Source organism: Danio rerio, chromosome 16, assembly GCF_049306965.1.
Source record: "Danio rerio strain Tuebingen ecotype United States chromosome 16, GRCz12tu, whole genome shotgun sequence".
In the NCBI taxonomy this organism is placed as follows: Eukaryota; Metazoa; Chordata; class Actinopteri; order Cypriniformes; family Danionidae; genus Danio; species Danio rerio.
This window is the reverse complement of record NC_133191.1, coordinates 51,068,446-51,093,137: the sequence shown is the minus strand read 5'-3', so window position 1 is coordinate 51,093,137 and position 24,692 is coordinate 51,068,446. Positions and strand designations below refer to the sequence as shown.

The window sequence follows — 24,692 nt, the reverse complement described above, 5'->3', positions numbered from 1 at the left end:
TTTCAACATCTAGGGGTCCTACATAGTGGTTCCTATTTGGGTTTTATTATATGCTGGAGTGGGACACATTGAATAACCAAGAAATAACAACTGATTACCAATTTCATTTTTGTTGATTGCGGGTGGGATTTATATTGGTATAGTCTTCCTGGTATTTGTATTGATATTGTTTAATGTTTTTTTATTGCTATGTATTTTTTTTTGTTGTGTTCTAGAATCACCACCCAACTAGCTTTATTGATTCGGTTTATGCCATTTGTGGGTGGGTTTATGGTTGTATGGATTTTTTTTTTTGGGGTATTGTATTGATTTTGTCTTATGATTTTTTGTTGCGTCCATTTCCTTTTTTTTGGCTAAATGTATGGTGTTCTAGAGTGATATCGGGTACACATTGATCCATCTACCTGTCCATTTGTGGGGATGATGCTTTAAGCGCTTATGAATTCAGAGTTAGGACGGTGTCCTTAATTGGTGTTTTTGTTACTAGGAACACTGTGTAATTAAGGCAACATTTTTATTGTGATGTTGAGCTCAATGTTTTAAATAGTAAATGTAAGAAATAAAATTGAGATTTGCTTGAACCGTGATTACTCTGCTTGTCACTGTCCATTAACTTGGATACTTACCATTGGGAAGACCATCTTTGGGTTAGTCTTAGGGGTCGAGGGTCTACCCCTGAGTGCCCCTTTTACATATATATATATATATCTGGCTTTGGATGGCCACAGTCCTTTACTGTACCTTGGTCCCGCATTCATTTTAAAGGAGCGCTACTCTGTACCAAGATGGCGGCGCTATTAACGCATTCCGTCCAATAGACAACAAAAGGCCAGGCGACATCTAATGTATATATCTATAGGCCGCGCCTACTTGTGGCTTCTTTTGCGCTCTTCAGAAACCTATGGGTGACGTCACGGATACTACGTCCATAGATTTTACAGTCTGCGCAGTGATTTAAAATACAAAACAAGGTCTTAAAAGTAGCATTGTGTGTTAATTGTGTGTTAATATTTGCAAAGTATATCAAAAACACCAGCAGTGATGTTTATATTTGAAGCTGCTGTGGACCAAGGAAAACTTAACGTTACGTAACTTACTGACAGGAAACAAAAAACAAGTATTTCCACTTTCAGCCAGAAGCAGACCAACCAGACACAATAACGCTCATTCTGGACTAAAATATACAGTTCTTTATAAGGTGAGTTTTAGTTTACCGTCTTTCATAACATATAAGAAAGTTAGGTGCTATATAAAAACGAAAAACGATTAAAAAACACAGTAAAAACTATTTGACTTGAATCTCTTCATAAACCGTGCCAGGGTAATGTTTACTTCCTCTTACTTACGGAAACGATAGCCGTTTATTAAAGCATGATCTAGTACTCATTTTGAGAGTATTAACAAATGTCATAAATATTAAGACACTTAGTTGGGATTTGCGGATGTTTGAGCTTGTGATTTTTCTCTTTATGATATGTGAGGTCAGAGGTGTCTATTTTTCCGCCGGCAGGATGTCTGTGACCGTGTCTCATGGCGAGGGCACTATGATCATCACTGTCTCCTCGAACCCAAAGAGCAAATGGCCAATGCTGTGCCAGATTCTGGGTTCTCTGTGTTATGGACCGGTGTGTTTTGTGCCAGAGGATATGAGAGAGACGCTGTCAAGCACACAGAGAGTTTTTGGGGTGAGTTAGAAACTTGATAGCATAAAAAAAAACAATATTAGGATGCATGGACATGTTCTTTTGTATGAGGTGCTGTATAGGATTTAAATCAAACTTTGCTTATCAACACATACATAAAACACATGTATATACACCTATAAATTACTCGCATATACACCTATACTACTGGATGTTCAAAACAACATGGATGAAACTTGTGTATATACATATAAACTTGACGCATGAATACACCCACATACACACGCACATACATATAAACTCGATCCTCACATAAACTCTCACATTAACACACGCACATACATATAAACTTGCTGCATGCAAACACACCTATACACTCTTGCATATACATATAAACTCGATTCTCGCATAAATACCCACATTTACATGCACATACATATAAACTCGCAGCATGCAAACACACCTATACATACTCGCATATACATATAAACTCGGTCTATGCATATACACCCTCAACAACACGCGCACATACACAAACTCACTGCATGCAAACACACCTACAACATCTCGCGCAAACATACAAAAAAATAAATTAAAAAAATTCACAAACATTTATCACGAATCTGGTTATTGCAAAGCTTATGAAATAGAAATAATGTAATTAATAGAGGGATTAAATATGTTAAATTATGAACATATGTTATATAAAATATTAGTCTTTATATATACAGGTTGGATAAGCTATGAACAGATTTACAATATATGAATAAATGTGCAGGTTGCTATTAATAATCAGTAGTGTGCAGATAGATAAACATGATTACAAGTGTACATGGTACAATATATGAATATATGTACAGGGATAGATAAACATGATTACAAGTGTATATGTTACAATATATGAATATATGTACAGGTTGCTATTAATAGTCAGTAGTATGCAGATAAATAAGCATGATTACAAGTGTATATGTATAGTGGGTGTGTACATAATTACAAATGCCCATATGCAGTGGGTATGTACAGTTCAATAAGTAAACAGTTCAATGTGGTGCAGTGAATGTGCAAATTGGTGCAGTGAATGTGCAAATTTTAAACGTGCAAATGTTAAACAGTGCAGTTATTGCGAGGAGTTTAAGTTAGAGGAGAGTGGGGGTGTATTGGGGGGGGGGCACATACAGGTGTTTACACAGTTCTAATATTTAATATTTAATAATAATTATTATTTAATTGTTCAATGTTCACTTTAATTTAATTATAGGCTACTGCTAGTATAAATTGAACCACAGTTTGGAAAATCCTTGTGTAATGTAACCTTTTAATGCATTTTTATTTTATGTTTAGGGCAAAAACGATACATTTACTTTAGTTTTTTTTTACTGTACATTAGTTAGCAAGTTTTAAAAAAGTTAGTTAGATTGTAATCTAAAAGTATTCAGAATATACTACTTTAAATAAGTACCCTAGATTACATTACTAACTACAATGGTAAGTGATTTTTTAAAGTGATTTACCCAGTACTACTCTCAGAAATAAAGGTATGAGCTGTCACTGGGGTGGTACCTTTTTTAAAACCTACACATTTGTACCTAAAAGGTCCACATTAATACCTCAAGTGTACATATTGGTAACTAAAAAGTACAAAAATGTTCCTCTTAAAATTTTTAGGTACTAATATATATTTTTGAGGTACCAATATGCACCCTTTAAAAACAAATGTGTACCTTTTGAAAAGGTACCACCCCAGTGAGAACTCGCATACCTTTATGTCTTTTTTTCTCCTCTCCCCCGACGGCCTGCACTCATGTTGCTGCTTGCCTTTCAAACGCTCATAAATAATCATAAAAGTCATCGTGCTGCACGTATTAGAAGGTGTGCGTCTTTAATAAACTATGACATCTGTGTTCATTGAAAAGTAAGAATGATTAATAAATCCATATGAAACAGACCCTTAAAGTGATGTTGCGTCAGTTTTGGGCTCAGACGTGCTTCACATACACACTTCAAGCGGACCGTGCCAAAGTTCAACCTAACCTCGCTCTGACACACCTCTTCCATCTGGGCCAGGGCCGGCCAACTGAACCGTGCCTGAGCCTGATTCGGACTGGGGAACACACCTTGGCACGGTTTGGATAGTATAGTTTGAGTGCACCCTAAAAAGACCAGAGGCGTTGGTCAACTTGTTTGGTTTTAGAGAAGTGTTTACATCCACGCTAGGCAGTTTTGGTTTGATTAAAACAAACTCTGATGGATTTGCCCATCTAAACACACCAAACAACGGGAAATAGTGTCATAAGATTTAACCACAAAAAGTACACACTGCTCAAGCACCAGGCTTTTCTTTTAGTAGCATGATGGTATAACTATATATATTTTTGGTGATAATTGCAAAAGCTTTTATCATGATATTGACATAAGCATTACTTTAAGAGCTTTAATAATAATAAAAAAGACATTAGAAATTCACTCCAGATAAATAAGATCTAGTCCTAGATACCAGATCCTGTCAGAAAATGTCTTTCTCTGGATATTCAGACAACAAGCCAGCAGAGCCAATACCCAAACCTGCTAACCAGTATTCAACTGAATAACAGTCACCTATCAGTATAGGACTTGACTGAGAACGCCAGAGAGGAGCAGAAGCAGGAGACCAAGTAATGATGCATTTAAAAACGCAACACACCCAGACATCTTCCCGAAGTCCTTATGAGAAGCATTAATAAACCTGTTGGCCAACAAAACAGAACATCTAATAACATGTTTTCCAAACTTGCTGCAGGAGGTCAGGCGAGTGTTTGAAATAGTTTTGTAACCTCTTATCATGGCACGAGGCTAATCATTTTTGTTTTATATTATTTTATACTGTAATAGCTGCTATGCTAATTATCATTCAATTATAAATATGATGTTTTCTTATGAGTGGCTGGGCCCGTTGCCATTTCTGTGTGGAGTTTGCATGTTCTCACTGTGTTGGTGGGGGTTTCCTCCGGGTTCCCCCACAGTCCAAAGACATGCGGTATGGGTGAATTGAATAAACTAAATTGGCCGTAGTGCATGTGTGTGAATGAATGTGTATGGGTGTTTCCCAGTGATGGGTTTCAGCTGGAAGGGCATCCGCTGTGTAAAACATATGCTGGAATAGTTGTCGGTTCATTCCACTGTGACGACCCTTGATAAATAAAGGGACTAAGCCGAAGGAATATGAATGAATGTTTTCTTATGCAAAAAATGTAATGACTCAAAGAACACACATAAACCCATACTGTTCCAACCATTTTTATTCTCTTGTACTTTCATTATTCAGAGATGTTTTAACATTTATTTTATTCGTCTGTAACAATGCTTTGTTTATAAAACTGACTGCAAATTACTAACTTAAAATAATCTTGCATATTTGTATTTTTTGCAAGAGGGCGCCCTCTAGCGTCCAGTGTGAGTGAAACATACAGCACGTTATTCTATTCATCTTTATTTCTATAGCACTTTCACAATGCAGATTGTGTCAAAGCCGCTTCACATGGAAGATTATAATAAATTGAAATCGTGTCAGTTCAGTTTTCAGAATTCAGTTTAGTTCAGTTCACTGTGGTTTAATTTTCACTGCTGAAAGCCCAAACACTGACGAGCAAATCCATCGATGCGCAGCTCAACAAGTCCTTAACCATGTAAGCCAGTGGCGACAGCGGCGAGGAACAAACTTCACCAATTGACGAATGTGAAGGAAAAATAACCTTGAGTGGAACCACGCTCAGTTAGGCATGACCATTTATTTCTCCTTTGGCCAAACGTCTTGTACAGAGCTGCAGTCTAGGCGAGGCTGGAGAAAGCTGCATGTGTTAAGCACTTTATAATGTTCAAACCAACTTGTTTTGTAGTCAAATAGGTAAAAAATACAAATTTATTATTATTATTAAGAAATGGAAAAGTTAAATGTGCTAATCCATATGTTTTGCTCTCAGTAAATGCATAACATGTTGTAAAACTCTTTGCATACCTCCTAGAAAGAAGAAATTACTGTCAAACATTCTATTAAATAATGATTGGAAACTGTATTTAAAAACTAGACTATTCTAATGCTTTATAGTAACAAACCTACTTTGTTAACACCCTGGAAATAGTATTGTCAAAAATGTAATATTTATTGTTTTGTTTATTATTTTTATTTAGTGTCTGATTAATCACAGTAGTCACAGAATTTTTTTGTCAGTCAGTAGTCTTGCAACTGGGCAATTCACTGATTAAAAACTGCTATTAAAGTGTGATTACATCCAGAAACACATTCATTTAAAACATTAACTTTAGGTTCTTTTATCTGTTTAAATACACTGCCATGAAATCATTTCAGTATGGATCTGCCATGTCACAACATTTATTTCAATCCAGAGTTGCATTAATTTTTCTCCAACATCTTGTTCTGACGACTGCTGAACAAAGTCTTATCCAGCAGATTCCAAAGATTCTCAATAGGGTTATGGTTTGGATTCTGTGGTGGCCAATCCATGTGTAAAAATGATGTCTCCTGCTCCCTGAACCACTCTTGCAGTTTGAGCTCAATGAATCCTGGTATTGTCATCCTGGTCATTCAATACATTCAGGAAGTCATTAATCTAGTTAACCAGTTATATAATAAAGAAGATATACTCTTTTCTTACACTGAATTTCTCTCTTATTACAAAATTTCAATTACCCAGCAAGAGTTTTCAACTGTTATTAATTCAATTCCTTCAGGGGTCCATATGTTATTTTGAGGTATTAATCAAGTCCTTGCTCTTGATGCATCGTCTTTTTATATATATATATATATATATATATATATATATATATATATATATATATATATATATATATATATATATATATATATATATATACACATCATCTTTTGATTATATCAAGAGTAATAATAAGGCTATCCGTACCCTTTTCCAAAGATAACTTATTACTGTATTATATTCAGTCTTATTGGATGTCTTTATTAAAGGATCAACTGATTTGCTGGAAAAAACCACAGAAATACCATGTTAGAAATAAAATGAAAGAAATATCTTATAAACTTCTCCACAGATTTTATCCAGCAAAACATTATTTACACAAATTTAAAAGTGGGATTGATATAAATTGTATTTGTTGTAGTGAATTTGAGGAGACTGCGTTTGTTTTGGCATTGCGCATATACTCAGTCGACTTATGGAGTGAGGTGCAAAAATGTATTAATAACAAATTACAGTGTTCTAAACCTCTATCATTGTTGTGGGAAAATGTATTTTTTGGCATTTCTATGTACCTATTCAAGAGGAAAATTGTTTTTATTTAATTAATTTAATTATTTTGCTAACAAAACTTTAAAACTTTACATGTAAATTTACCAATAAGAAACCGAACTTTAAGGTGTTGATGACTGAATTATGCTTATATATTGTCAGAGACTCTAAATAAGAAAGCCCTACGCACTTTAAAACTTTGTGAACTCTACAATGTATTTATTTGATTATTACATATGTATATTTGTATTTGATTTATGTTCACCCCCAGGCATGTATGTTTTCTGTACTTTTAAAATTTTATAATAAAAAAAACATTCAGGAAGTCATTTTTCAGTGGGAGTATCAGTAATGACCTGGACTTTTTTTATAAATCTTTTCCTCTGTGATTTTAGTTCCTTCTAATTAAGCATAATACAAAATTATGGAATTTTTCTGTGTTCCCTAAAATTCTTGTCTAACAATGAGCTTAAGTGTTTTGTCCAACTATTCTGTCCTACCTAAATAAATTAGAAGTATCATTTGATAATAAATCTTACAGAAAATCCCTCCTAAAGACACATATCCTTATCTATACTCATCTACAACACCCTAATACTATAACATCCCATAATTTTTTCTCTTTTTATTTTTTCTTCCTTAATTGTTCTCTCTTTCTTTTTTAAAGAATTTCTAATTTGGTTTTTACCTGTGTCTTGATTCTTTTCAGGCTGCAAAGTCCATCATCCTCAAATGCTCCTCGGAGTGGTTTTACGTTACTAAAAAAACTAAATCTTCTTTTAAACTGGAAATGGTTTTATTATTTTTTATTTAATGTTGTTATCAAGGGAGCAATACAGAATAAATGCACAATTATTAATTCTCGCTACTTATACAAACTGAAAAATTGATCACAGTTAGCATTTTTTAAATCATTTATTCATTTTCCTTCGGCTTAGGCCTTTTTTTAATCAGGGCTCGCCACAGCTGAATGAACCGCCAACTTATCCAGCATATGTTTTACACAGCTAATGCCCTTCCAGTTTGCCTCAGTACTGGGAAACATCCATACACACTCGCATGCACACACATACACTACGGCCAATTTAGTTGAGTCATTTCACCTATAGCACATGTGTTTGGACTGTGGGGGAAACCGGAGCTCCCGGAGGAAACCCACACCAACAATTGTGCAGTATTAGGATATTCCCATGCTGTGTATATCCTTATTTATATCAAGTAAAACTGTTTACAGATTTAAACTGATGCAAACATTGTTTTCTCTTATCCCATAGATTGTGCAGATAATATTTGCCATCCTGAATCTCATGCTGGGATGTTTTGGTCTTATTTTCTCTTTCAAGAGTTGCGATTTATTCTACAGTTCGGTAAGACATTTCTCACTCGATTCAGTATTATATTTGTATCTATTTAAATGTAGCTAGTCTCAAAATGTTCACTTGGCAAGATTACAAAATTAAACATTGAAAACTATAATAATGTACTGATTATACTGATTGTAAATGCAAATGATTTAATGTAAATGATTGAATAAATTATCCCAGCAAGCATTTTTGTTTTTAAAATATGTCTAAATAGATGTCTAACATGTCTAAGATGTCTAATAGATGACGTATTGTTACGACCCCAAATGTCAAGGGCTGAAGGCGAACATAAAAGTTAAAGAAAAATAAACAGTTAGCAGATTTATGATTTTAAATTACCCTTAAGGTTCTTTTATTGTGAGAAGTCGGAAAAAGTTTGTATTTACTAGAAACAAATAAATGAGCGCAAACAAAAAGCTTTAGGGCTGAGCAAGGCCAAAATAATAAACAAAATATTAACTAACTCCACCCCCAAGATAACTTACCTAATGAAAAACAGAAATGAAGAAAATAAATGACAAAAGGTGCGTTCGACATGAAGCTCAGCTGCAGCCGGTGATCAACGAGATTAGCCGAGCGCAGGCGGAGGCGGAGTTGAAAACGGAGTAGTCAAGACGGACAGCTGGACACTTCGGGACTCAAAGTTGCTGCAGTCATGATGACCGATCACATGGCGTCATCATAATTTTTTTGTTATTTTTATTTATAACAACAAAACATTTGCAAATAAAACAGAATACAGGCTCTACAAACTATAGTTCCTTTTTAAACAATAGGGGAGAATTATGAATAAAATATATAACAAATGCATAAGAGAAATAAGAGGAAATGAGAGGTTAATATAAACATAAAAACGAACAGGTCTATTAAATACAAAGCAATAAGCATAAATTCTAGGAGTTAAACATCAATCTTTAGCCTAATACTTCTTGTTTGAATGTGCTAAAAAAGGGTTTACATATGTGTACATTTATAGATATAAAAATTTCCAATGTAAAAAGCAAAACAAGGTGTTTTGATTAGGTCTTAATAAATGAGATTATTTTGGATAATGAATGCATTTTCAAAAAAGCATTTTAATCCAAAAAGATTGTGTTGAAAAGAACAAAAGGTAAAATAAGTGAGCGATGTAGAAGTTTCCCAGAAAGAGCAGGTCGCCTTTAAACTGCTAGACAGGAAATAAAATATATATTTATATTATAATAATAAAGCCATTTTATAATTATTTAATAAAATAGTTCTTTACTTTAATTTGTTAAGAGAGCTTTAAGGTGGCAGGATCAATGATGATGATTATTTTATTTCAAGTCTTTGAGACTTTTTTGAGTTCATATTTAGGTTATTCACTAAAATATACACTAAAATATATCATTTAAATCGTTCATGGAGATGAATGCTGTAAATAGTCTGTATAAAAAAGTTAAAAATAAACCTGTACAAACAAGCTAACCTTTATAACCAGATTATTTAACAAAAGATGATACTGCAGTAAAATATTTGTAGTCTTTTAGCAAGATGTGTGCAAGATAGAGAGGGTGTGAAAAGTGAATTGTTTGTTTTGAAACTTTTGAACTTTTGAATAGGAATTTGTCCAATTATAAACCCGAAATACACGTGTTTGTTGTCATGTGGTGAACTCGGCCAATCGTGTAATATCGGTGTCGTCATCAAAGCTCCTGCAGTCGCTCTTCAGAAGCTGCACGGTTTGAGTCTGCCGTCTGATCTCGGAGCGCTGTCGCGGTACTTTGATGCCACATGTGACAGTCACGTGGCGTCGGCGCAGCATCAATCCGGACAAGATTTCTAACCAGCATGCACCGCTTTAAGACAAATTTCGATCGATCTGCGCAGCGCTGCATGAAGTCGAACGCACCTAAACACTACACCAAAAAACTAAACCAAAAACAGGAGAAAATCAGTGTCAAAGTAAATGGCACTCAACCCCTACGGCGCTCAGCTCACAGCTTTATCAGACAAGTTATGTGTATGACAATCACCAAAATGGAGGGGGGAGGAAAAAGGTGGAGTGCACCTTAAAGTTCACAGTTTATAAATCAACAGGTTTTAAACAAGATAGCCACAATCTTTGGAAAGCTCTCCGTCTCTCCCCCCAGAGATCTGACTCTATCGGTTTCCTTTTCAAAAGATGCTGCGTTCTCCGTGCACCAACCACAGTGCACGTACGCAGCACGTCCAATTAGGGCAGGGCGACCTGGAAACTGGAACAGGACAGGACGAGAGAGAGAAAGAGAGCCACACACACACACACACACACATAGCGGCACAGAAACAACCCAATACGCTCTTGCGTAACACGTATATAGACGTCTTGGTTAAAACAAGGCTAAATTTGGTCTAAGAATAGGCCAAAACTAGACTAGTCATCAAATAAACAGAAATTAATGACTAAACATATAAGGCTCTATCATACACCCGGCGCAATGTGGCGCAAGGCGTGGCGTAATAGTCTTTTGGTACATTCAGCTCGGCGCAAGGGTCATTTTGAGGTGTTGCGCCACACTGTTTAAATAGCAAATGCATTTGCGCTCAAATGTGCGGCCATAGGCGTTCTGGTTTAAAAAAGCAGGCGTCTTTTGGCGCGTTGCTATTTTGAGAAACTGTAAATAGTCTAATCTTTAGACCAGAACAGAGTCAGTCTATTGTCTGGCGCAAAGTGCGCCTGGCTTACACACTACACACAAGATGCAGAGCAATACGCAAATATCTTTACATATGAAAAATATATAATTTCTTAAGGATAAATATATATATATACAGTTGCGTTTAGTTACAAACAAGTTCCCGGAGGGTGCTTTATTTAGGGATGGCTGACGTGAAACTGATGTTTCGACACCGTGTCGAGATCCCGAAGCGCAAGTGTTTCGAAACACTGCACCGAAGCATGATCCGAAGCACCCAAGTCACGTGACTAAAGCGATTCAAAGCATCGATCAACTTAGAAACATTTCGAGACCTGGCAAATCCTCATTTGACTACCAAGGTCTTCAAACAATCTCTGTGTCATATGGCTTAGAGGACTGTGTGTTTGCTAAATGATTCTATGCTTTGCATGATGTTTTGGGTTCGAATCCCGACTTGTACAAATACTCTGAAATCATGGTTTTATGTATTTTAATCATGTTTCTGTTTTGTGTAGCCTAAATAGGATACAGCTGCAGTTACGCCATCAATTTAGCATCATTTTTGTAACACTGTAAAACAATAATAAATATTTTACAGTATGGTTGGGTTTAGGTAGACATTAATAAAATACAATAAATGGGAAATTGAATGAATAATATAAATAATTCTTGATAACTTCAGGCCACCGTTTTTGATCTAGCAACAACCCAGTTTTAAGACAAAAACAAGACATATTTATTCACAAATTGTTCATTCGGATATCAGACCAATGTTGAAACAAAACGATATAAGAGCAAAGCATTAACAATTGGTATTAAAGCATTTCAAAACAACTGCCATAGCCTGGCTTAGAAACCTATTAACCCCGCATGGAAGTCTGACACCTTAACCACTATACTATGTTACTTGAAGGATCCAACATACAAAGTTGGGTTTAATCCCTCAATTTCTTTAACTGTTCTTTGCTGAAGCTGTTTCAGTGCAATGCATAAAAAATGACCACTAGATGTCACTGTAGAGTGGGGTTTCGAAACGTTTCGAAGCTTCGACACATTTGCTTCGACTGTTTCAGTGTTTCACGAAGCCTCGCTTTGCCCACCACTAGCTTTATTTACAAAGTGAAAGGGGTGAAATACGGTGCTCTTCTTGGTAATAGTGCTCTGGTGCTCCGGGGAGAAGGTGAAGGATAGTGAGAAGTCGGGTGCTGGATCGTCACCAGCTGGAGACCGCTGTGGGAGAGACTGAGAGACACAAGCATTAGCGCATGGAGTCATCTGAGAATGAAGCTCGCCTTCCTCCTGTGTGGGGCTGGCTTATATGTCTCCCTGGCTAATGAGGTCCAGCTGTGAACGATCCGGTGTTGATGAGGTTCCAGCTGGGGTGAATTTGTGACCAGGGCGACATGGCATCAGTGTACTCGCTACAATATATATAAAATAAGAATATATACAGGATATAAATATAAATGATTAAAATATTACAAACACATTTCTAGCCTACATGAAGATTGAAAAACCACTGCCTTATTTTCTTCATCTCAGGAGGCTTTTTCAGTTCATTCAATTTGCTTTTGTATAATGTGATTATTATTAGCAGTATTATTTATTATATCCATATTTATATTTGTTTTAATAAAAACAAGCTTAGATTTGTCCACGTGTCAAATTTTAGACCATATGGGGCATGGCAGGTGTATTTGGAAATAACTAAGTATTTTGAACACACTTGTTTAATATTGTTCATTTATTCGTTTGCTGGAAATTAGAACTGAATTTAGAAATAGTTTTGAAACAAATATTTGCGCTTAACAAACGAAATTAATTATTTAAAGGCTAATTGATGTCTGTGCGTAAAGGTTTCCCTATCCACGAGAGCAAAAGCGAAAGTGAACTTACTTTACGTCAAAATGCGCTTATGGCGCGACGCAGCTGGCTCTAAAAGGGAATGGGAGATGAGACTCTGATTGGTTTATTCTCAAAACACACTTATACCTCATTAAGAAAATAAACTCAACCCTTTTAGACCATGCGCCATGGCGCAAAGCGGATTTTCCCGTCCTTAAATTAGCAAAAATGCGTTCTGACACACCCTGAAAGCGTTTGCGCCCTGCGTTTTGGCATGGCGTCTCTGCGCATGGACCGTCAAAATAGAGCCCGTAAAGTCTGTCTAATCTTTCTGTTTGATGACTAGTCTAATTTTGGGTTATTCTTAGATGTCGATTAGATTTTCACTGACAGCCCTTGTATTAGACAAGCTGTCTACATTTAGATGTCTATTAGACGTCTATTAAACACAGAATAGTTTGCTGGGATAATACACGTTACAGTTATAAATTGTATTATTGAAATATAACATAAAAATCACATGAAAAATGTTGTATTTATTTGCATGCATTTATCTTTTCCTCTAGAACACTTTTGGAGGACAGTGTAACGATGTAAGGGTGTTGTTCATCCTTCAGTTGATTGTGGCGATCAGTTTCTGTGCTATGACTGCAAAGTCTTGGTGTAAGAGGGCTACACCTGCGAAGGTATTGTATCATCACATTTAAGATCTATTCACATTAAAAAAAATGTCCAAAAGTTGTAATGGACGCAGCGCAGAAGAACTGTTGGAATCGCATTCAGAGCACTTTCATTTCCAATTATGAAAGCATTGACAGCCAATCAGATCCTCTCGTTTAATGCAACACATACACACGTTATTATTTCTTTGTGTGAATGAAGTGTACTATGGTGTATATTATGAAAGAAAACATACAGTAAACATAAAAAATTCTGGTCACACTTTACATTAAGGTTTTATTAGTTAATATATTTATTAATATAAACTAAGTATGAACAATACTTGTACAGCATTTATTAATCATAGTTTAACATTTACTAATGCCTAATTCATGCTTGTTAACATTAGTTAAAGGTGCAGTAGGTGCAGTAACCGCTTAGCATGTTATCTTTGGACGGAGGATAGGGACTGTGATTCAAAGCTACACCCCCTGAAATCGCAAGCCCGTGCACCACGTCACAACAGCAGACAGACAACCCACCAGTTCATGTCATTCGCCAGTTAGTTATTACTTAGCCACACTTACATGCTATTTCAGAGCGAATATTCAGAGTAGCATGGTAGACAGTATACGTAGGCTGTCATTGTTCAGAAATGACCCAATGTGAATATAAAAGCAACTTCAGCTCAGTAAAGCAGCTTTGGCGAAATAGCGCTATTTACTGATGTTTTGATGTTAAACTAAATATAAATCTACATTATCGATGCTTTAAAAGGACCTAATGAAACTGAAAATAATCACATCAATCTTTCACCGGGAGATTTCAGTGGCTGAACAACACGTCTGAGCATATAAGTCATTCATAACAGAACACAATTTAACATCAGCTTAGCCTGACTAAAATAGTTTTAAAACAGAACATTACCTGTTTAACAGTAGGTCTAATACTTCAGCCATTGTCATCCTTCCTCCAGCATGCTAAAGTAACTCCAATATTGATTCAGGTTTTAAAAGGTTTAGTTCAGCATTTGATTTCTCCCGGTCTGTCTCATGACCGCGGACGGGCACGCACTAATGGCGGATCTGCGTGAACAGATGCGCAGAAGTCCGAATCTACATTTGCTGACAGACAGTCTGAGCTGCTTATCAGAATTATGACAGATGTCGGTCCGACAATATTTAATTGGATGAATTTTGTTTTGTTTTATGCCTTACCCAGAATATAAAAATACATATAAACACATTTAGATCATTTACTGTAATCATTACTATTGGGCTGTGAAGAGACTTTGAACCAGCACAACAAAAAATGTTTCTGAAGACAATCACCTACTGCACCTTTAATGCATCGTGAGTTAACGTTAACAATGGACAACTGTATTATCATTAACTAATCTTAACTAACATGAACAAATACTGTAATACATGCATTGCTTATTGTTTGTTCATGTTAGTAAATACATTAACTAATACAGGGGTGTCCAAACTCGGTCCTGGAGGGCCGGTGTCCTGCATAGTTTAGCTCCAACTTCCTTCAACACACCTGCCTGGAAGTTTGTAGTATAACTACAAAGAGCTTGATTAGCTGGTTCAGGTGTGTTTAATTGGGGTTGGAACTAAAATATGCAGGACACCAGCCCTCCAGGACCGAGTTTGGACACCCCTGAACTAATACAACCTTATTGTAAAGCATAACTAAAACTCTTTATTTATTTTAACACCAGCTAACGTCAGATTTGTTTAGGCTTGAATATTTGGCTTGTTTTTAACTTTATTTCTCTAAAAAGGGAAACTCAGGAAGCTTTAGCATAAGACACAACCGTATTTCACAAAGCCCATTCTACAGTAGGTTATGTCGCAATTTTTGACTGAACATTTAGTTACTGCACTTTGCCTTTGGACGTCAGTATAGGTCTAGGTAACTTTAAAGCTTTTCTTTTCTCCTTTCTGTGGTTTTTGCAGTTGGTGGAGGACACAAAATCAGAAACACAAAGAGTTGGAATTTGCACACAATCGTATTCATATTTTAAGAGCTGTAATATGACCTTTGCAGGTACTCAGGTGAGGAATGAATGACTGACTGACTGCAATGTATAATGTATATTGTAGACTACAGTGTATATTTAGTCAGATCAGAGTAATTTATGCTACAATCTACAATCTGCGCTTTTATTTCAGGATCTGAAGGATAAGCTGACTGGCACTCACAAAGCACTTGGAGTGAGTTTTTTTTATTTTAAACAGCTTTATATTTAGGTGTTTTGTAAAAGTGGTACAGTTGTTGTTCTTTTGTTCTATAGATTGTGCAGATAGTAGTCGGTGTCATGAACATTACAGTGGGTTTCTTCGGGTTTGGCTCTTCTTTTTTGATTGGTGGTGTGGTAAGATTTGTTTAATATCTTCTTTTCAATTCAAAATGAGTAATATGTATGCATGTATAGTGTGTGTGTGTGTGTGTGTGTGTGTGTGTGTGTGTGTGTGTATATATATATATATATATATATATATATATATATATATATACACATATACAGTTGAAACCAGAAGTTTACATGCAGTATAAAAAAAAAGGAACTTAAACATTTAATAACCTAAATGATTTACATTTGCTAAATTATAGTGAAGAATAATGAGAGAATTTTTGTATTAATTTCTAGAGTCAAAGGTTTACATGCATTTCCTTGGTAGTTTTTTTTACTTTGCTTTTAAACTGTATAACTTTAGTCAAATGTTTTGGGTATCCTTCCACAAGCTTTCCACAATAGTTTGAAGTCAGATGAACTGAGTCAGATTTGTAGGCTGTCTTGCTTGCACAAGCTTTTTCAACTGTGGCCGCAAATTTTCTATAGGATTGAGGTCAGGGCTTTGTGATGGCCACTCCAAAACATTCACTCAATTGTCCTTAAAGAACATTTGAACTAATTTGGCAGTTTGCTTAGGGTCATGGTCTGTTTGGAAGACCCATTTGTGGCCAACTTTTAACCCATAAGAACCCACTGTGACGCGGGTGTCACAAACAATTGTGATCATCTGAAAAGGTCTTTTAAAAGCATTATTCCTCATTTTTATCTTGGGAAGTCTCAAAGTGACGTATAAGTAACATCCAGGTTCAGTCACGTGAGAATGTGTGCATTTTTGTTGTCATGGCAACATGTCCAAAATGGTGGACTGTGTGGGGAGCACATGTTGCACTGTCAGCAATTTTTAAAAATATCTGTTTTTATTACTAAAGGTATGTTTTGACCCATTTAACTATTCTAAAGTTTTAATAACATCCTAGATTACATTTACCATGATTTAAATACATTTCTTGAACAAAATGATATAAATGAAGGTACAAAGATATTGTAGTGACATATATGTCACATTGGGCTGTTAACCTTAAAACAGTAGGTGGAATTTTGATGTGACGTATTTGTCACATTAAGAAAAATAGTAACAAACTGCTCAATTAATTTATCTGATTAAATTATTTTAGTGTTCAATATTTTCTACTGCTCATTGCAAAGCATATATTAACAAAAAAATAATAATAATGTCACATTAATTATATCGTTAATGAAATGTATTTTGAAACTATTTTTATAACTATAAGCTGTAACAAGATGTTTATATCATATGTTAGTCTTATTTTAAGGTTGTAAAATTGAAGTGAGAATAACATGATTAGATTCAGGAAACAATTTGATGTTCAGAATGCACTAAAGTGTATCCACAGAGATGATAGTGAGTATGAGGGATGTGACAGTGACTCGAATAAAGACATTGATGATCCTGATTACACTTGAAGTAGAAAAGACATGGAGGACGGTGAATCAAGTGGATCTGATTTAGACATTAGCAGATCAAGTGATCTAGATTCAGAGGCTGCACAGCAAAACATAAACTTTGGCCAGCAAGGGCAACTAAACTTTTTCTTGGAGAAAGTTGAAACCCCCGGGTGCACATTCAAATGACTAAGTGCCAAAACTTCACACACCACTGGAATATTTCAGAAAGTTAATAACAGCAGAAATGTGCGCGTTGCTGAAGGAACAAACGCATTTGTACAGTGTGCAACAATCTGGAACTCAAAAAATTGTTAACTTCACTGTTAAAGAATCGTAAATACTGGTTGGGAGCTATCTGCGTATTGGTCTTAGACAAAATGCCAGGAAATCGTGCATACTGAGAAAATGACACAAGGTGTTCCATGGTGGCTGACAACATGTGTATGTTTAACATGTTGACCTTCAGTGTGAGGTAGTTCATTCATTCATTCATTTTATTTTGGCTTAGTCCCTTTATTAATCAAGGGTTACCTCAGTGGAATGAACTGCTAACATATCCAGCATATGTTTTACTTAGCTGATGACCTTCCAGCCACAACCCAGCTCTGGGAAACACCCATACACACTTGTGTGGGGGAAACCGGAGCACCTGGAGGAAACCACCGCGAACATGGGTAGAACATGCAAACTCCACACAGAAATGCCAACTGACTCAGCCAGGACTCAAACCAGTGACCTTCTTGCTGTGAGGCAAAAGTGCTACCCACTGAGCCACTGTGTCGCTGTGAGGTAGTTATTTATTTTTATTTAGTTCACACATTTTCAAGTTGTGAAAACAATACACAAATAACCATATATAACAAAAAAGGTCAAATTTTGATGTTTCGAAAGAATTGTTGCAAAATGTATTGGTCACAGTTATGGGGCTTTAAACGCCTAATGTGACATATATGTAACATTACAGATCTTTCACAAAGAGGGGTTGTATTTCAAAAACAACTGCAGAAACATGTTATTAGTGGTCCACTTGGTCTGTATTATATGCCCCATAATTTTCCTATAAGGAAAAATCGGTCCGGGTTCTTATGGGTTAAATTCCTGGCTGATGTCTTGAGATATTGCTTCAGTATTTCTACATAATGTTCTTTCTTCATGATGCCATCTATGCTGTGAAGTGGACCAGTCCCTCCTGCAGCAAAACAGCCCATTCTTCACAGTTGGGATGGTGTTCCTAGGCTTGTAAGCTTTCCCTTTTGTCCTCCAAATGTAACACTGGTCATTATGGCCAAACAGTTCAATCTTAGTTCCATCAGACCACAGGACATGTCTCCAAAAATGATTCTTTATCCCAGTGTAATTTAGCAAATTGTAATCTGGCTTTTTTTTGTTAATTCTGGCTTGTTGATTTTCCCATGTTGTCACACAGGAAGCAGCGTGTTTGAGGTTTTCCTTACTAGGAGTCACTTACTAGTTTTATAATGATTTAATCGGCTGCAGTTTGAATTTACGCTGGGTTTTTCTCCTCTTAGGGCTTATTATGCGATCTCTGTCGCCATCATGTGGTGTAACGTCAACCGTCTTTGCTCTGCTCAGTATGACATTATAAATATTTAAAATGAACACTATCCCTATAAATGAACTGCATAGTTGCAATCTAAACAACTACATTCTCAGCCTCAAAAGGACATTATGTTGTCCAACAGCTGCAATATTTGTCAAACTGCAGTGTTTATTCATCTTCTGTCACTTAATGTCGGCGGAGTAATACAAAAGAGTGAGGAGGCTGTACGAGTGTTTTATTGCAGGACATCACACGGCTATCAGCCAAACAGATTCAAGAACCAGACAGAACTGTTGTATAAATATATGTACATGTGCATTTATCTGAGTATATTTGTTTATTTTGTTGTATTTGCTTCTACTTTTTTTTTTAATGCTTGTGAAGCACTTTGTGTTGCATGTTATGTAGGACAAGTGTTACAAATAGAATGTATTATTTAAATTGTATTTATTATTGTTATTATTATAACTTTAGTTCAAGCCTGTTTGAACGCTCCAGTGTTTTTATTTGCTTAGGGTTAGGGTTAACTAGGGTTTTTCTTTTTCTTTTAGTTCCTTGTTATTGGAATAATGTGTGTTCTCGCAGTGAAGTTTCCCAGTCAAAGGCTGGTAAGTGTGCATCAAGAGATTTCATCAGTTTTTTTATTATTATTGAGCATCTGCAATTTATTTATTCATATTTTTTTGTTTGTTTTACAGCTTGTAATTCTAGTTTTTCTGAACATAGTCAGTGCTGCGATGGCTATCTCGGCTGTGGTGCTGTATTCACTAGATCTGGCAATGGGAAACAATTTCAGCTGCTATGAAAATTATGGGTATTATTCACCTAATAATGGCTTTAGAGGGAACAGTTTTGACAACTGTTTGTACTACAGGAATCTTAGTAAGGTAATGATTTGATTACCTTTTTTTTAGGCCTGTCACGATAAGCAATTTTTGTTGTGCAATGTATTGCCACAGAAATTGTTGCGATAAGCGATAACATTGTCATTTTGAGATCGTTTTATGCCACTAATTATATAATGATTGTATAACAGCATAATAAAACAAATAGCCATAAGCACTTTAAAATAATTAGCATTCTAAAGGCTATTTAGATTCTATAATTAGATGTTAAAAATGTAAATATCCTATTTTATATTCATTAATTTTCCTTTGGCTTAGTCCATTTATTCTTATCCTGCATGTTTTACACAGCGGATGCCCTTCCAGCTGCAACCCGGTCTGGAAACACCCACACACTCTTATACACTACAGGCAATTTATTTTATTTAATTCACCTTTAGCGCATGTCTTTGGATTGCATGCAAACTCCACAAGGAAATGGCAACTAACCCAGCTGGGACTCGAACCAGCGACCTTCAAGCTGTGAGGCGATGAGCCACCATGTCACCCCTATCCTATTTTATATATTAAATGTCCTATTAGGTAAATGTTCAATTAAAAACTAAGGTAGAATGTAAATGTCATTTAACGTTATTTGTAAATATATATTGCAATGGCAAAAACTATTGATGTCATCTCTAAGTATTGCACGATAAATCGATATATTGATTATTGTGGCAGGCCTACCTTTTTACATAACAAAGTATATATTATTTATGTATTATTGTAAAAAATAACAAAATTGTATACTAAAATGACCACTTCTAGATAATCCTCGGAGGTCTGGATATCATGATGATCATGCTGTCGGTGCTTCAGCTCTGTGTGACCATCAGTTTCTGTGTTCTGACTGGGAAGGTTTTGTGTAATAAAAGCGAGGATGGAGAGGTACTCAATCATCAGCACTAATACAACAAACATTTAGTCAAATCCACTGTGATCATAATGGTTTTTGTGTGTTCATGTCAAATTGAAGTGTAAATTATTAGCCCTGCTGTGAATTCTTTATTCTTTTTCTAATATTTCCCAAATTATGTTCAACAGAGCAAGGAATGTTTGCACATTATATCAGATAATATTTCTTATAATAATAAATAAATAAATTTTTAAATAAATTAATAAATAAATTTATTCTTAATAAATAATAAAGTCTTATTTGTTTTATTTCGCCTAGAATAAAAGAAATTTTAGGGTCAATATTATTAGCCCCCTTAAACAATATATATTTTTAGATAGTCTATACTATAGCTTGCCTAATTACCTTAACTTGCCTTATTAACCCAGTTAAGCCTTTAAATGTCACTTTAAGCTGAATACTAGCATCTTGAAAAATATCTAGTCAAATATTATTTACTGTCATCATGGCAAAGATAAAATAAACCAGTTATTAGAAATGAGTTATTAAAACTGTTATGTTTAGAAATGTGTTGAAAAAAATCTTCTTTCCGTTAAACAGAAATTGGGGACAAAAATAAAAGAATTAAAATTTAAGAGGAGGGCTAACAATTCTGACTTCATCTGTTTGTTTGTGGTTTTGCAGATTTTGGAGGATCCAGAACTTAAAAAGGGACTACTAGAAGACGCCATTGCAACTATTGCATGATAAAGCGAACACTTAAACATATTTTGTTTTTTACTTACACTTTTATTTTATAATCAGGTACACCTGATGTGCTTTATTCAATGTTTAATGCCAATAATGTGAGTTTGAATGCCATTTTACATGACATTTATTGCCATACTACTGAAAGCAGCAGCAGATAGTTCACCTCAGATTATGAAAATAAAATAAGCCATTTGAAATTGAACTTTACAACTGTGACTCAAAACCAACACATAATGCTTCAGCATGTTTATTAATGTTAAAGAGGTTTAATGTGTATGAATTAGATTATAATTCTTACCATTTCGTTGGAGTGCAGTGAGTGCACTATTCTGTGCTTCTGAATGGCAGAATTTACATTTCTGTCTGGTGCAAACAGCCCAATCGCAAATCTCGTCACGTAGCGTGTTGTTAGGACACGGGGTTACAATGTAACCTGCCTACCTAATGTTTACGTTCGTAATAGTTATATTATTTTCTAATTAGTAATTCGCATTACATTCATAATTCTGACTGAACGAATGACGCTGTTTTCCACCAATGCAAGCCGGGGTGCTGGCATTGGGAGGCTTAAATGACCAAAACAAAGACAGCCGTTCCGGCACGTAACGCACATTTTCAAAGCAGAATATCTGACTTCAGCATTGTTTTTCGATAAACAAGAATATTTACTTGGCATGTTTCTTAAAGATCTGCAAACATATTATGGTGTTTTTATTCTTTAGAAGAGTCAAAAACTTACATACAGCGCATTTAATTCTTTTCACATATATTTTTATAGATAGAAAGGTGTTGCTTTTATTTTTTAGAGGAATGATGAATTTGGCATCAGGTACTTCTACTTTTACAGTTTACAATTTTACAACCTAAGAACAAAGTACTTCAACTTGTTACACCCAAACCTTTTTTAATTTTAACTTAATTCATTACAATAATGAATTAATTGATCCAACGATATCAACACCTGCTCATTGTGATTACGTACCCCCGTATACTTTTCTGGAGAGCGCGAGCTATGTAGCCAGAGCTTTAAAATGAATGCTATGGGGCAGTATGATGCTTCTGTTTCTTTCCGTGCTACCAGCTGACCACTTTCCTCCATGTGGAAGGCTTTTCCGCTGTTACCGGTTTGCTCAGTAGCTCGCCACGTATACATCGACAGACTTGAGGAGCAGACAGGAGTTGACTTTGACGATGGGTTTCGAGTCTGGCAAAGAACTGTTCCAGAAAGCAGGTAAAACAAAAGCCAAAAAATAAAATAAACAAGTAAATAACAGGAATGTGGTAAATCAGAAAACGCGGTAAAAAGTCAGGCGGCTGCGAGGGCTTTTCTTTTTCTGGATTGGGGAAGGCTGTGGGCACTTCTATCGGTTGGGTCTAGGAAAGGGGGTTGATCAGTCACTTTAGGCTGATTTATACTACTGCTTCAAGCGCAGGCATATGTTCTGGCGCAGCCTGCACGTGGACGCATAGCCAACGTGCACATCTCAAAAAATGTAACTACACCTCACAACAAAGCATAGCGCAAGCTTTGTAGATGGTCGGCTTGGTAGTGCTGATGAGTGTGGGCGGGACAGAGAGCCGCGCTAGCCTGATGGAGCGATTGTTTACAAGTGTGGTGTCCTGTGAAGAAGCTTCAGATGGAGACTGTTGTTTTGTGTTTACCTTATGATAGAAGTTGTTGCCCATCCGCCGATTCCAGCATCTGAATGAGCGAGTTTGAGCCACTTGCACATTAAGGTAGCGTTCAGAAAAAACAAAATACCAATGAAGAACATCGACACACAGGAACATAAAAACCTCACTGCCAACTAGCGTTTCAGAAATGTTTTGCAGAGCAACACAAACAGCGTGCAGAAGTATAAATGCAGGGCAACTCGCGAGGCATGTGCCATGGGTTACGCCAATTACTCAATGCAGAAGTATAAACCAGCCTTTAGTCAGTCAACAGCGGCCTCTGGTGGATTTATGCGAGAACAGCAGGAGCGAATGGCACTTGCGAGAGAAATTTGAGATCTCAAAAAGCGTACAGAGCTGCCTCTGGCGGATTCCCGGAAACAAAAACTGCAAAAAGACATAGGTCCTGGGATGTATTTCGCGTTCTCCAAAAATTTATATTCGTATCAATAATGAGCCTAATAAATTTTCACTGTTTAATTATTTATATTAGACTTCTTAATCATCATCATCATTTTTATTATAATTATAACTCAATAACTGTTAAGGGGGACGCAGTGGCGCAGTAGGTAGTAATGTTGCCTCACAGCAAGAAGGTCGCTGGTTCGAGCCTCGGCTGGGTCAGTTGGCGTTTCTGTGTGGAGTTTGCATGTTCTCCCTGCATTTGCGTGGGTTTCCTCCGGGTGCTCCGGTTTCCCCCACAGTCCAAAGACATGTGGTACAGGTGAATTGGGTAGGCTAAATTGTCCGTAGTGTATGAGTGTGAATGATTGTGTGTGGATGTTTCCCAGAGATGGGTAGGCTGGAAGGGCATCCATTGTGTAAAACTTGCTGGATAAGTTGGCGGTTAATTCCGCTGTGGTGACCCCGGATTAATAAAGGGACTAAGCCGAGAAGAAAATGAATGAATGAATGAATAAATAACACTTCATCATTTCATTCAGGATTTTACAGTGACTTTTAAAGAAGGATCTGTGGTTGAAAGTTACTGATTTTGTGATGCTTTTCTCAAAACGCGGCACTATTTGATTCAATTTTTGAGTTGAATCAATATCAAAATATACAAAAATCTTGTAAAATGTTTTTTTAAAATATCAAAATCCAGTCACAAAATCCTGGAGGGACTATTCATATGCCTATAGATGTGAAAAAAGTGTTGGCACGCTTACCAAAAAAATAAATGAATAAAGATTGTGTCTTAATAGTGGTTGTCTGTTTTGTAAACACTGTAGTTGAAAACCACTGTTAAATGCAACGTCATACTTTTAAATCTATTTTTTATTAGTATGTTGTGTCTTGAACATAAAATGTACAGCTGAAACCATTCTGTGTTCTATTACAAATGAAGAGTTCAACTGCAAAAACCTCTAAGCGTTCACCTAAAATCAGCATTTTTAATCAGCCTCCTATGTTTATGTTCAATTATTTCACTTGAAATGCAAGAACTTATTCTTATTTCTGAAAGTAAAATTACTGGGCCTACACATAGGAGTCAGAGAAAAATGCTACTTTTAGAAGAAAATATCTAATTGTTTTTAGAAGTTTTTGCATCAAAACTCTTCGAATATTATTTGTCACTTCATCATAATTAGTCCAGCATGTACTGAAATGTTTTGTATGACTGTCCTGTTACATAAAAACAATAATTGTACAGTGCAAAAATAGTAAAGTGTAATGTGCATTTGTTGTGTTTTAAAAAAAATTAAATGTGCTCCTGATTGAGGGCCTGAATGGCCAATGGGAAGAAGCTCCTCATTCTTTCTGTTTTTGATATTTATGA

General features: G+C 35.8%; 1 protein-coding gene and 1 long non-coding RNA gene across 4 annotated transcripts in view; one reads left to right on the top strand and one right to left on the bottom strand.

The window, feature by feature from the left end:
* Window positions 1-901: 901 nt before the first annotated feature.
* Window positions 902-24,114, top strand: tmem176l.3a (transmembrane protein 176l.3a). 2 transcript variants are annotated; one of them, XM_073926729.1, is made up of 11 exons: window positions 902-1,198; window positions 1,511-1,685; window positions 8,179-8,271; window positions 13,322-13,441; window positions 15,380-15,478; window positions 15,596-15,637; window positions 15,718-15,798; window positions 19,300-19,356; window positions 19,447-19,635; window positions 20,401-20,520; window positions 21,173-24,114. In XM_073926729.1, exons 2-11 carry the CDS (start codon window positions 1,512-1,514, stop codon window positions 21,233-21,235), a joined length of 1,038 nt encoding a protein of 345 aa, XP_073782830.1. In that variant the 5' UTR covers window positions 902-1,198; window position 1,511; the 3' UTR covers window positions 21,236-24,114. The 2 variants fall into 2 exon arrangements, with proteins under 2 accessions (XP_073782830.1, XP_009290937.1); XM_009292662.5 differs by having other exon boundaries at window positions 1,482-1,685.
* LOC141378318 (uncharacterized) overlaps window positions 11,403-24,692 on the bottom strand; it is a 37,151-nt gene continuing 23,861 nt past the window's right edge. Inside the window, exon 5 of one of the 2 annotated variants that reach the window (XR_012392529.1) lies at window positions 11,403-12,152. This is a non-coding gene — a long non-coding RNA (uncharacterized lncRNA). Of the gene's footprint in view, window positions 12,332-24,692 lie in introns of both variants that reach the window. The other variant, XR_012392528.1, reaches the window with a different exon arrangement.

Coding starts and splice junctions, on each gene's coding strand:
- tmem176l.3a (XM_073926729.1), top strand. CDS start 1,512: ATGTCTGTGACCGTGTCTCATGGCGAGGGCACTATGATCATCACTGTC. Junction 1,686..8,178: donor GCACACAGAGAGTTTTTGGG/GTGAGTTAGAAA, acceptor CTTATCCCATAG/ATTGTGCAGATAATATTTGC. Junction 8,272..13,321: donor GCGATTTATTCTACAGTTCG/GTAAGACATTTC, acceptor CTTTTCCTCTAG/AACACTTTTGGAGGACAGTG.